General features: G+C 37.1%; 2 protein-coding genes across 2 annotated transcripts; one reads left to right on the top strand and one right to left on the bottom strand.

The window, feature by feature from the left end:
- The first annotated feature begins 889 nt into the window (after positions 1-889).
- LOC138072958 (olfactory receptor 4F3/4F16/4F29-like) lies at positions 890-1819 on the top strand. The gene has a single exon (XM_068964303.1). The coding sequence runs from the start codon at positions 890-892 to the stop codon at positions 1817-1819; it is 930 nt and encodes a 309-aa protein (XP_068820404.1).
- A 7461-nt stretch (positions 1820-9280) lies between these two features.
- On the bottom strand, positions 9281-10219 carry LOC138072945 (olfactory receptor 4F3/4F16/4F29-like). The gene has a single exon (XM_068964286.1). The coding sequence runs from the start codon at positions 10217-10219 to the stop codon at positions 9281-9283; it is 939 nt and encodes a 312-aa protein (XP_068820387.1).
- Positions 10220-14696: the final 4477 nt, after the last annotated feature.

The following is a 14696-nucleotide window of genomic DNA, read 5'->3' as shown; positions in this document are numbered from 1 at the left end:
AGAAATTGAGAAGAGTCTGGAGCAGTAAATCAAATTGACTTTGTTAAGTTCCTTGACTTCCCTTATCAAAACCTCCCCGCCACACACACCAATCCCACCTTGCACATCTTGGCCATGTCCTGGCTGCTAACCACACTACTTTGTATTTCACCTGTTTTTCTAAGTGCCCATGCAGATACCCTGTGCTATGAATATCCATTCTACCCTTTCCTTGGACCTATCATACTCTAGAGTCAGCCCTATGCCCCATGCCTGCTTCTCTCATGCTCACCTCTACTCCATGGGCTTTGTGTGAATTGCAAATATGATTGTAGATAGTAATATAAAATGATTCAAGACACATATTATGTGCCTAAGATGAAGTGAGGTTAAGAAATGACACAACTTGAAAAGCTGAAGAATTGTGTTATAAACAGTAAAAATAGAACCAGTGTGTTCTGGCAAATCCATCTCCCCCTCTTCTTTCTTTTTCTCTTTGTTGTGCATTATACCACCTTCCCCTCCCCTCTCAATCTTTGCCATGCACATCTACTATGTTACCATGTTTGTTTCATTCTCTTATTTGTAGATGAGTAGTCCTGGGGGCTGTGGTAAAAGGGATATTGCACGTGGAAGTGACTCAACTGCTTTAGGTGGCCACAGGTAAAATACTTGGACTGCAAGGAGATCCAACGAGTCCATTCTAAAGGAGATCAGTCCTCAGTGTTCTTTGGAAGGACTTATTTAATGATAATATGGCCCTGAGAAGAAAATGAGACGATCTAAAGTCTTTACAGTTTGACTATCCTTGAATAATTAATCATTATAATATGCAGAATTATTAATATTCTTATGTTAGTTTCCTTTTGCTTTGTCTGGAAACATTACAGCTGGTCAATGAGCTGACGGAATGAATCACTCTGTGGTGTCAGAGTTTGTGTTCCTGGGACTCACCAACTCCTGGGAGATCCAACTTCTCCTCTTTGTGCTCTCTTCTGTTTTTTATGTGGCAAGCATGTCGGGAAACTCCCTCATTTTGCTCACTGTTACAACGAACCCTCACTTACACTCCCCTATGTACTTTCTATTGGCCAACCTCTCCTTCATTGACCTGGGAGTTTCTTCTGTCATCTCTCCAAAGATGATTTATGACCTTTTCAGAAAACGTAAAGTCATCTCCTTTGGTGGCTGCATCACTCAGGTCTTCTTCATCCACATCATCGGTGGGGTGGAGATGGTGCTGCTCATAGCCATGGCCTTTGACAGATATATTGCCATATGTAAGCCTCTCCACTATTTCACTATTATGAGTCGAAAAAAGTGTATTTTGCTCGTGGTTGCTGCATGGATAATCGGCTTGATTCACTCTATCGTTCAACTGGTTTTTGTTGCAAAATTGCCGTTCTGTGGTCCTAATATAATAGACAGCTTTTACTGTGACTTTCCTCGATTTATCAAACTTGCCTGCACAGATACCTACAGGCTGGAGTTCATGGTCGCAGCCAACAGTGGATTCATATCCCTGGGATCATTCTTCATATTGATCGTCTCCTACGTTTTTATCCTCATCACTGTTCGGAAACACTCGTCAGGTAGCTCGTCTAAGGCCCTCTCCACTTTGTCAACTCATGTCATGGTGGTGATTTTGTTCTTCGGTCCTTGCGTCTTTGTTTACATCTGGCCTCACCCCACGTCACACCTAGACAAATTCCTTGCTGTTTTTGATGCAGTTCTCACTCCTTTTTTCAATTCAATCATCTATACATTCAGGAACAAAGAAATGAAAGTGGCAATGAGGAAACTATGCAGTCACTTTATTATTTACAGAAGAATTTCTTAAATGCCAAAAGTATTATGAAGTCTCTTTACTGACTTGAAGTAAAATTAAATTTCTATCATTTTAATATCAGATGTTTCCAAGTTTTTTATTTATATTTAAGTGTCCCAGATTAAAATGGCATTAATTATTTTAAAAATGTTAACTGAGAAATTGTGTTGCTGTCTCTGGTTGAAGGAAACATGTGGTATGGTAAATAGTGTTTCCTGGAGAAGGCCAAATGCTTGTCTCGGAGGAGACATTACCTTGATGAATTTACTATGGTTTAGACTTCAAAACTGAGTCTCTTCAGTATCAGAGTGGGTTACATAAGGGAATGCTGACTGACTCTAAGTAAATCAATAGTAGATGAAACTATATACCTCTAGATGCCCATTTATGAGTTTGCTGCAAAAAAAAAAAATCAGTCAAGTGGCCTGAATTTCCACTTAGGTGTTTCCACATTTTTACACTGTAGGAAAATTTGGGGGAAGTCGAATGATGATAGGAACATTAATAAACAGGGAATCAGAGTAAGAATTGTTGACTGATTATTTTGATACATAATGCCTATATCTCCATGCTACAATATGCCTATCATCACATTTGGGAAAACAGAATCCTTACACCAGGCTTTTTTCTGGATGCTGGCTAGTCATCACAAGACTTATCTTTGACTCTTGTTCGTACACTGTTTCGGGCTGTTTAGCCTCTATATATTTACAGATGCAGTGTTCTTTCCATATGTAACTAGCAAGGTTCTTCCTTTCCTTTCTGTTGGCATGACTATTCTTTCTTTTGCATTTGAATGACTTGAGTCATTCGTTGCAAGCTATATTTTAGTTTGGGAAGTGTTTTATATATGACTATATTTTCTTCTATAGAAATGAAGGATTTCCATCAACGAATTTAGAATTTTCTATTCATACACATTTTTACAAAGAACAAAAACTAATTTTTAAAAAAAGGTATTGGAAATAACTGATTTTTATACATTCTTATACTTACTCAATACATCTTAACCAATTTATCAGTACTTCTTTGATCTTACATGTGGTCCTGATTCGTATGTATTTGCTCACTCAGTTGTATCCGACCCTTTCCAATCCATGTAGCCCACCAGGCTCCTCTGTCCATGGAATTTTCCAGGCAAAAATATGATAGTGGGTTACCATGTCCTACTCCAGGGTATCTTTCTATCCCAGAGACTGAAGCCACATCTCTGACATCTCCTGCACTGGCAGGCAGATTCTTTACCACTGCGCCACCTGGGAAGCCCAATCTTTATTTAATTCATAACTTATCCTACTTGATAATTTGTTTGCCTTTTCTTTTTATGCCCTTTGCCTTTATATCATTTATTCATTTTTTAGTTCATTTTTAGACCCTTGGGAAACCAATACCTATCAGTTTACTAGCCAGCACTAATTTCAGTCTCCCTATAATGTTTTGAATTGGTATTTTAGAAATGGAAGTTTCACTAAGTTTTCTCTTCCATTGATTAAATAATGTTCAGTAGATCCAGCAAGGATTCCCATATTCCTCACTGTTTATGTGTTGTATACAAAAAAGCCTGCTTCTGCCAATCCTATCTCTTTAGGCCTTGTGTCAGGTGTGTATCTATGACAAGATAGATCCTCCACCTACATAATGAATAGTTTCTGTATCATCTAACGTAAAACTTTGTTAATATCATTATTTTTTATTCTAAAGAAAGTATGTCTTTTCAGTTCAGTTCAGTTCAGTTCAGTCTCTCAGTCGTGTCCGACTCTTTGCAACCCCATGAATCACAGCACACCAGGCCTCCTTGTCCATCACCAACTCCCAGAGTTTACTCAAACTCATGTCCATCGAGTCAGTGATGCCATCCAGCCATCTCATCCTCTGTCGTCCCCTTCTCCTCCTGCCCCCAATCCCCCCAGCATCAAAGATTTTTCCAATGAGTCAACTCTTCACATCAGGTGGCCAAAGTATTGGAGTTTCAGCTTCAGCATCAGTCCTTCCAAAGAACACCTAGGACTGATCTCCTGTAGGATGGACTGGTTGGATCTCCTTGCAGTCCAAGGGACTCTCAAGAGTCTTCTCCAACACCACAGTTCAAAAGCATCAATTCTTCAGCACTCAGCTTTCTTCACAGTCCATCTCTCACATCCATACATGACTACTAGAAAAACCATAGCCTCGACTAGATGGACCTTTGTTGGCAAAGTAATGTCTCTGCTTTTGAATATGTTATCTAGGTTGGTCATAGCTTTCCTTCCAAGGAGTAAGCATCTTTTAATTTCATGGCTGCAATCACCATCTGCAGTGATTTCAGAGCCCCCAAAAATAAAGTCTGACACTGTTTCCACTGTTTCCCCATCTATTTCCCATGAAATGAAGGGACTGGATGCCATGATCTTCGTTTTCTGAATGTCGAGCCTTAAGCCAACTTTTTCACTCTTCTCTTTCACCTTCGTGTCTTTTAGTGGCTGTCCACTCTGCTGTTTGCCCAGATCAGCAACCTCCTTCTTTTGGTAAATGTATCTTTCTCTTGGAGTAAACATGTGATATGATTAGAAGATGACATGTAGATCCCACCTCTCTGCCCACTACTGTCTGGTCAAAGGTTGAGCTTTCTGACCTAAGTCATAATGACATATCTCCAATTCACAGTTGAATGGTGCAGGTATGGGTCTCTGACCACGATGGGCCAAATCTGAGCTTTTCCTTGAGATGTTAGACAAGAACAGAGAGAAAGCAAGCCCCAGTACCTTTTGGAGTATGTTGTGCATAAGCTGCTGTCAGTCATATTTCCTGCTGTCAGAAATTGAATCGGAGATACTTTTTTAAAGATATCTGAGAGAAGAAGATGTAAGATTTAAAGACAGGAGTTTACCAGTATTCAAATTCTTGGTTTCATGTGTCTAAGGCATTTAGCTTCATTCTCAGCCTGCATTCATCTTGACCACTAGCTGAGCCAATAAATGCCCAATATATCTGTCCCCTTCCCTATATTTGTTTAATTTGTGGTTCTATCATGTAAAAGGATATTGACAGCGATGTCCCTGGTGGTCCAGTGGTTAAGAATCCACCTGCCAATGCAGGGATTGATCCTTGGTCCGATAAGATCCCACATGCCACAGAGTAACTAAGCTTGTGGGCCACAACAGCTGAAGCCCACATCCTCTAGAGCCCATGCTCCTCAACAAGTGAAGCCACCACAATGAGAAGCCTGTGCACCACAATTAGACAGTAGTTCCCACTCACTGCAAGTAGCAAAACCCTATGCATTGCAATGAAAACCCCACAGAGTCAAAACTGTTTTTATTTTTTTAAAAGGGATATTGACAATTACAGCTCTGATTCTAAGAACCCTGTATATTCAGTTAATTCTGATGTGAAATCCTTCATTGTTTTATTTCCTTCAGAAAATATTATTTTTCTTCTTATAAAAAAGAAAATATGTTTATCATGTAAGAATTATTTGGAAATTAGAGATTAAAAATTAAAAATCACCATATGGAGATAATTAATAGTAATATCTCAGTATATCTCTTTCTAATGTTCTTTTCCAGTGAGTCTGCTCTTCACATCAAGTGGCCAAAATATTGGAGCTTTGCCCTAAGCATCAGTCCTTCCAATGAATATTCAGGGTTGATTTCCTTTAGGATTGACTGGTTTGATCTCCTTGCTGTCCAAGGGACTCAAGAGTCTTCTCTAGCACCACAATTCAAAAACACCAATTCTTGGGTGTTCATCCTTCTTTATGGTTCAACTGTGATATCTATACATGACTACTGGCAAAACCACAGATCTGACTATATGACCTTTGTCATCAAAGTGATGTCTCTGCTTTTTAATATGCTGTCTAGGTTTGTCATAGTTTTTCTTCCAAGGAGCATACATCTTTTAATTTCATGGCAGCAGTCACTATCCACAGTGATATTGTAGCCCAGGAAAATAAATTCTGTCACTGTTTCCACTTTTACCCTTCTATTTGCCATGAAGCGATGGGACCAGATACCATGATCTTCATTTTTTAAATGTTGAGTTTTAAACCAGCTTTTCCACTCTCTTATTTATTGTAGTATTCTCCCTGCTTCCTCATAGGTGGAATATTTTTTTGTACTGATTTATTTTTTATATGATTTATCACATATATGTTAAAGATATTAGCTATTATATTTATGTTCAAAATGTCCATCTCAAATTCTCGTTTCCTTTTTAATTTTACTTATCATATTCTACAACTTTAAAGTACTTTTTGTACACCAGCTCCACGGAGCTATTGAATTGCTTCTTAATAGTTTTACTCTTTAGTTCTTTTCCTTTCCAGCTAATCAATGTTCATACCTAATCAATGTTCATACTTAATCAATGTTCATAAATATGTATTTTTACTGAAATATAGTTAATAGAGTTACATATAGTTAGTTTAAAATGTGTTAGTTTCAAGTATACAGCAAAGTGATTCAGTTTTATATATATATATATATATATATATATATATTCTTTGTACAATATGTTAAGTATAGTTCCCTGTGCTATATAGTAAGTTTTTTTATCTATTTTATATACAGTAGTATGTCTTTGTTAATCCCAAACTCCTAGTTTATTTCTCCTCCCCACCCCCTGCTATCCCCTTTGGTAACTCTAAATGTGTTTTCTATGTCTGTGAGTCTGTTTCTGTTTTGTAAATAAGTTCATTTGTATCATTATTTCAGATTCCACATATAAGTGATATCATATGATATCTCTCTTTCTTTAATTTATTTCACTTAATATAATTTCTAGGTTCATCCATGTTTCTGCAAATGGCATTATTCCATTCGTTTTGTGGATGAGTAATATTCCATTGTATTCCATAGTATTCCATTGTATACCGCATCTTCTTTACCCATTCATCTACTGATGGACATTTAGGTTGCTTCCGTGTCCTAGCTACTGTTAATATTACCGCAGTGAACACTGGAGGTACATGTATCTTTTTGAATTACAGTTTTCTCAGGGTATATGCCCAATAGTGGGATTGCTGGGTCGTATAGTAGTTCTATTTTTAGTTTTACAAGGACCCTCCATCTCAGATGGTAAAGCGTCTGTCTGAAATGCAGGAGACCAGGTTCGATCCCTGGGTTGGGAAGATCCCCTGGAGAAAGAAATGGCAGCCCAATCCAGTATTCTTGCCTGGAAAATCCCATGGACCTGGAGCCTGGTAGGCTACCCTCCATGGGGTCGCAAAGAGTCAGACAAGACTGAGCGACTTCACTTACACTGTTTTCCATAGTGGTTGTATCAATTTACATTCCCACCAACAGTGCATGAAGATTCCCTTATCTCCACACCCTCACCAGCACTTACTGTTTGTAGATTTTTTTAATAATGGCCATTCTGACCCATCTGAGGTGATATCTCATTATGGTTTTGACATGCATTTCTCCAATTATGAGAGATGTCAAGCATCTTTTCTTGTTTGTTGACTTTCTGGATGTCTTCTTTGGAGAAGTATCTGTTTAGGCCTTCTGCCCATTTTTGATCAGATGGGGTTTTTTTGTTTTTTTAGCTGCTTGTATATTTTGGAGATTAATCCTTTGTCAGTTGCTTCATTTGCAAATATTTTCTACCATTATAAAGGTTGTCTTTTTGTTTTACTTAGGGTTTCCTTTGCTGTGTAAAAGCTCTCAAGTTTTAATTAGGTCTCATTTGTTTGCTTTTGGTCTCATTTGTTTGCTTTTGTTTTTATTTTCATCATTCTAAGATGTAGGTCAAAAAGGATCTTTTGTGATTTATGTCAGAGTGTTAATTAATACAGACCCACCCATCAGTAGACAGGCTGCTTAAAGTCTTATGAATTAATGATTTTAAAGTCAAAAACAAAATAAGAAAAATGAGTGTAAAACAGTAAAACAACTTCCTAAAAGATGTCTGACACCCATCAGTAGTTTAAGAAAAGGAATTCATTACAAAATTCTACCAAAAATTGCTAACCTACATTTTTTAAGAATCTTTAAAATAAGTAGCCATTAGAATGATTTTATCATAATCATTACTTTGTATATCAATAGCTTAGTTTATTTATATAGATTAGAAAGATTTTTGTCTCTGGCCTATACTATCTTTGGGTCCCCAAAGCTTGAAATTGCCATGGCTGTTTAGTTATGAAAACTGTGACCCACTAATAAAAACAGATCAAGAAATGCTGTAATATTCATATATGAAATTTTTGAAGCTCATTTAAAATAACTGTGAAATCTTGGTAGCAATAAGAAAAGTTATGGTGAATACCCTTCAAAGTATTGATTAAAGGAAAAAATCAACATAGAATAATACTATTTAATAGTATGCTTCTAATAAGTGACATAAATAAAAGCCGTGTGTGAGTGATAACATTATCATCCAGTTATAAAATACCCAGGACCCTGTTGAAGAAATTTCTTTTTGAGCTACAAAAAAAGAACTTTGAAACAGAAAATAATCATGTGAAATTGATACCAGTGAAAAGAGTAATGAACTTACAGTGTCAGTTCTGCTATCACTGGGGTCAGAGATAGAAAGCCAGTGAATACTTTGTTAGTTAGAATACAAACTAACAAGTTGGCTTAGATTTTTTTCCAATTTTTTAATCTAAAGTGAGAAGAAAGGAATTAACTGTGTCAGGTGATGGATGTATTAATTATCTAGATATTGGCAATCACTCCACAATGCATATGTATATCAAATCACCACATTGTACACTTTAAACATATACAATTATATTTGTCAATTTTCCCCCAGTAAATTGGGGCAGGGATGGAGAGCTGAGATCTGATTGTTATCCTAGATTTCTCACTTCACATATCTCTGCCTGAGTATTACCACTGATAAAATAAAGGGGTTAGAACACATGACCTTTCAAATTTCAGTTATAATATTCAACACTCCTATTATAAAGTCAGCAGTTATCTAGGTTATCTATTGGAAAAAAGTTATCTACAGGAAAAACAGTTATCTATTGGAAAAAAACCAATCAAGTATTATGGTAGTTTGGTAGATAGTTTGAGGAAGGAACATTAACCAATTCCAAACAGGGAAAGAATGACAGTGAAAATGAATAATATTCTAATTTCCAACACTGAATTATTGAACACCTTCTCTGTTTGGCACCTTTGGAGAGATAAGACAATTGGACATGGTGGATTAAGATAATAATCAGCTTTCATTTGAGGTATTTTACATAGTAATTATACAAAGAATGAGCTAAGCATTTCTTAAATATTAAAAAGAGAAGATGAAATACACACCACCCAGAGTTATCATGAATAGTAAATAAAATAATTCATATAAAACATCCAGCAAAAGCTGAAAACATAGAAAACTATAATGTAAGCTCTCTTTATCCTTATTAAGTGTACAGCAACATGAAAATCCCTAAATGTAACCTGGTACATAAAATTAATAGAGGCCTGAAATGATATTTTTTCTGTTGTCATTAAGGATAGAGCTAAATATCTTTTATCCTTAGAGTATTTAGGACATCTTGCTGTAGCTCACAAGCTGATGGCAGAGTTTCTTCATCGCTGCTTTCATCTCCTTGTTCCTGAATGTGTAGATGACTGGATTCAGAAAAGGAGTGAGAACTGCATCAAAGATAGCAAGGAACTTGTCCAAGTGTGATGAAGGGAAGGGCCAGGAGTAGAAGAAGATTAATGGCCCAAAGAATAAGACCACCACAGTGACGTGAGCTGACAAGGTGGAGAGGGCCTTGGATACACTACCTGAGGAGTGTTTCCAAACAGTGACCAGAATGAAGATGTAGGAAATAATCAATATGAAGAAGGAGCCCACGGAGATGAGTCCACTGTTGGCGGTGACCATGAACTCTAGTCTATGGGTCTCTGTGCAAGCAAGCTTAATGAGTCGGGGGAGGTCACAATAAAAGCTGTCCAGTACATTAGGACCACAGAAGGGCAAGTCTATGACAAAAGCCAGTTGGGCCACTGAGTGGATGAGGCCAAGGACCCAGGCAGCAGCCAAAATCGAAACGCACATTCGTGGGTTCATGATGGCCAGGTAGTGGAGAGGCTTGCATATGGCCACATATCTGTCAAAGGCCATGGCAATGAGCAGCACCATTTCTGTGCCCCCAATGGCATGAATAAAGAAGATCTGAGTTAGGCAACCCCCAAAAGAGATGGCTTTGCGTTTTCTGAAAAGGTCATAAATCATTTTGGGAGCAGCAATAGAGCAAACCCCCACATCAAGAAAGGAGAGGTTGGCCAGCAGGAAATACATGGGGGAGTGCAAGCTAGCATCAGCACTCACAGAGAACACAATGAGGAGGTTTCCCATCAGGCTTGCCATGTAGAACACAGAGGAAAAAAGGAAAAGAAGAAGCTGGATCTCCCAGGAACTGGAGAGTCCCAGGAACACAAACTCAGACACCACGGAGTGGTTGGCTCCACCCATTTCCTCTGCAAACAGAGGTGACTCAATTTTACCTTAAAAAGAGAATAAAAATGAAATCAACCTTGTGAGGGGTTAGTGACCACATAAAAATACTGCCATAATCCACATAGCCAAAACACGACTGAACTGAACTAAACTGAATATTGTAAAGCAATTATCCTTCAGTTAAAAATAGGTTTTTTTAAAAAAAAATACAGTTGCAGAAGATATGCAGTAACTATTTGCCACAAAGCACTGCTTCCAACTCCCCAGCCTCTCTAGAATTCTCTAAGTTTTGATAAAAGAAATAAATATTCTGCTGAATCAAAAGGGTTATGCGAAGCAGATAGGAGTGCCCTGGAATACTATAAGGGAGAAAAGAGGAAATAGAAATGAACTTATTGATTTTCTCACAGTTTGTTACTCCCATGCATGGATTTCCCCAAACTTCAGACAATTCTGATGACCTTCATTTTCTTTACCCTCTGACTACCTCCGATATGAAATGCTATCAATTTCATTGATACTCTCTTATGTTTAAAGCTAAACATATTGCAGTTTTATCAAATCATAGTCATCTTTTCCCCATAAAGAGAGACGATAATGTAGAAACCTTAAAAATGTATCCAGCTTCTGTAGCTCAGCTCAAGGAATGGGAGTGATCACAAAGCTTGAGCTGTGAGAGCATATGATGGAGTTAGGACAAGCCAGAAAAGAAATCTGTGCTGCAGACTCTAAACATGGATGAGCTAATGCAATGTAGCAAACAAAATTCTGTTATATTAGGAAATCATTGTCCATGCCATGTTCACTTGTCATGGTTCATGGAATGTTGGAAAGATTAAAAAGAACACTGCACTTGTAATTGGGAAAGTTGTGATCAAGCACAAACCCTATGTTCATGGGAAGTTTGAATAAGTTCTTTCTCCCATCCCTTCCACACTCAACTCACTTCTTGAACTCAGTTTCATCATCTGGAAGATAAAGGGGACTGAGTAGGTGATGCTAAGTAGTCCTTTCAAATCTAACATTTCTATGACTTTATAACACAATGCCAGCCCAGTAGGTAATGAACCTCACTGTAATGATGGTATTCCCTGCATTGGAGTGCTACCATATTCACTACCTTTTCCCTCATCTGCAGTTGATTATAAGTCCCATTTCCCAAAAAGGCCCTCTCCTTTTATTAGTCTCCCTCTTCTCTAATTGTTTTTGTTCCACTTACATTTATTAGCACATTATTGTAAGTTTTCTATGCCATTTATTTTTCCCTTTATCATAACAGTCTGTAATCAATCAGCAAACATTTTCTAGATACTTACTAAGCCCAATGCATTGTTCCAGGACATTATGGACTTCCTGAAGTATTAAAATATTCACTGCCATTAAGGCATTTACATTTTAGCACACACTAAAGTATAAACAATAAAAAAATTCTTACATAGAGAATGTCAAATAAGTAGTATGAGCATAGAATTTTTGAAGCAGAAAAGACACACATGAGCCAGAGTGATCAGGACTGTCTTCAGAAAGAAATCAAAACCTATGATGCAGTTTAAGATATGTATATAAGTTATTTGGATATACAGCTTCATATCTGACTCTGAAAGAGTTGTTGGCACCTAATGAGGGAATAGCTCCAGTCTGAAGCAGTGTTTTATAAGCTATCAGTGAAAATAATGAGAACAAGCCAAAGTAAAACAAAAACAGTAACCACCATGGGCAAGACACTACGATAACACCTTTACCGACACTATCTTGTTTGATACTTACAAAAACCATAAAAGTTATCAGCTCCTTTTCACAGTGGAGGAAATTGAGCCCATGAGAAGGAAAGCCATAGACTAGAACAGTAAGTGGTAAAACTGATATTGATTCCCCGATCTGCCTCTTAACCAGTATATAGAGAAGACTTTTCTCATGACTGTCTGATTATTTAACATAACACAGCCGTAATTCTTCCTGGCTACTGAAGTAAGGGCAAACCTGTGTAATACCTGCATCTCAGAGCTCTTGGTTGAGTTCCCAGACTGCTGTTGCTTTAACCCACATGAAGGCCTTTAGCTTCCCGTAGAAGAGGCTCTGCTCCTGGTGCTGTCTCATTAACAGAGGAAGCAAAAGTGCTCGGTCTCCACATCAAGAAATAAAATGAAGCCCAGCACTACACTAATTCAAATTCTGTTCCCACTTACAAAACTGTCTTCTGCCTTTTGTAATTCCCTGTCTTGGATCTCAATCTTAGAGAACAGTGGATAAACAGGGGAAAATAATAATAATTTCAGTTTCTGACTATATGTGGCTCTTTCTCATTTGTGTTAATTCTTGCTTATTAAGCTCAGCTGAAGCTGCTTCTATTGTACAAGGTAACAATTAACTGATTTCTTTACAAAATGACCCTGTCACCAGAAATGCCTATTGAGTCTCGGTCGTTAGGGACTTCAACATTGTACACCAATATCCTCAAGCTATTTCTGAATTTGTCACCAACCTACTCATATAAAGACCTGACATGTGAGTGTTACCAAAGAGTTAACCATATTCAACTTTTTTTGGTTAAAACTAGCATTGCTTCATATACAAATAGCTGTAAAAATCCTATTCTTGGGAAAGGTCTGGCTAATTGGTACACAGGAGAGTACTGGCCAAATGATACTGCAGAGACTTAGGATTGCCAATATGATTTCATTTATCCAAGGGAATTGTCACCCACAATGCTGTCTCACCAACAGAGGAAGTTATGGATTAGCCACAAACAGGAAGAAAAAAGAGATCAGAAAACATTTTAAACACCACTTTGTTTACTTAATTTGAAATATTTATTTCCTGAGTAAGGTTAAAGAATCTCCAAGAAACACATAAATATACTTTGGTTATATTCATATCAAATCAACTTCACCCAAGAAACTTACCAGAAAACAGGGAACTTCATAGAAATCCCTATTGTGTGTGTTTGTGTGAATTATCTATAAGGCTATTATTTTGTTTTGCATTCAAAAATGGTATATTTATAATCTACGTGGAACACTGTTTACTATTAATTCAATTATATGGCCTATAATTTCACATCAAAAAGAATACTTTTAACTCAGAAATAACTACTATGTTGGACTTCATTGTAGATTGTGAATCAGAAAACTTAAATTCTATTTATGCTTGGTCAGTAACTCACTCTGTAACTTCAGATGTTTCACTTCATATCTCTATAGTAATATTTCCTCATCTGTAAAATGAGCAGGTTATAGAAAATAATTTCTACAGCATCTTCCAGTTCCTAAGTTTCCTATGTTATGACCAGTTATATATTCTCATTGATTCATGGGGAGAGGAAAGGAATAAAATGTAAGACCAATTATTGAATATGTGGCTTAGCAAACATATGAAAGAAAATTCAGCAGATAAATGAAATTCAATCTTGACAATTGTTTTTACTAATTATCACTATAGTAAATAGAAATTGTAAGTAATAGTATATCTGTTTAGTGTGAAGAGTAGAGAGGAAAGAAAAACTTTTTGCATTATGTACAGCCCTATAGTGGCCTGACCAACTCTGATGGCTCACAGAAGTAAAAGGTGGAAAAATTTACAAAGAAAGAAATTAGCTGATTAAAAAAAAAATTCTGCTAAGCTAGAACACAACTTCATCCATTTATTGACATGAAGTTGCTACAAAGAGTTGGTGCAGGAAAAGGTATACCACATTTTTTAAAGAGCCAGCAGCTATGAGAATAGATTTTTAAAGTACTCATCACAAAAGCAAGAAAGAGAGGGAAACAGAGAAAGAAAAATAAAGGAAGGAGGTAAGAAAGGAAGAAGAGAGGGAGAAACAAAGGAGGAGAGGAGGGAGGGAGGAGAGGAGAGGAGAAGGGAAGGAAGCAGAGGGGAGAAGAGGAAAGGACAGAGGAGGGGAGAACAGAGAAACACTATATTGCCCGTGGAGGCTAGGAACGTGAGGGAAAGAGCATGGAAAGAGGGTCAGTCTGTAGTGGCCAGGGCAATATTCCTCTGTGTATGGAACATCATTCTGTCTTCTCCTTACCTATCTCCATCCCAGGTTCAGAGACAGAACTGTCAACCACAATGATGGACCCAAAATGAAGAGCAAACCCCAAGCTAGGGAAACAAGAAAAATTACTCATTTGGAACTCTCACACTAATTTTTTATCCCAAAGAAATGCCTAAGAAAGAGAAAAGAGAAAGGAGGGATTAGGAGAGAGAGAGGGGGTAAAAGGATACATAAAACAAGATACTGGAGCAAAATATAATTTTGTAATAAGAAAGAGTGTAAGATTACACAAACTGTAAAATGCTTTCTAAACTGTAAAATGCTAAATAAATGTGAAGAAATTTGAAAAAGAAAAAAGGTTTGATTTAAATTCAGAACCTTAAAGATAAAAAGAGCAAACACAAAATCTACACAATTAGAAAGAACAAAATAAACATGGAAACAAATGGCAGGAAAAAGAGTACAGAAAAAATATTTCCACAGAGCAGATGAAAA

The sequence above is a fragment of the Capricornis sumatraensis genome, chromosome 2 (assembly GCF_032405125.1).
Source record: "Capricornis sumatraensis isolate serow.1 chromosome 2, serow.2, whole genome shotgun sequence".
Classification (NCBI taxonomy): Eukaryota; Metazoa; Chordata; class Mammalia; order Artiodactyla; family Bovidae; genus Capricornis; species Capricornis sumatraensis.
The sequence above is the reverse complement of the archived record's forward strand: the minus strand, read 5'-3'. Positions and strand labels throughout refer to the sequence as shown.

Coding starts and splice junctions, on each gene's coding strand:
- LOC138072958 (XM_068964303.1), top strand. CDS start 890: ATGAATCACTCTGTGGTGTCAGAGTTTGTGTTCCTGGGACTCACCAAC.
- LOC138072945 (XM_068964286.1), bottom strand. CDS start 10,219: ATGGGTGGAGCCAACCACTCCGTGGTGTCTGAGTTTGTGTTCCTGGGA.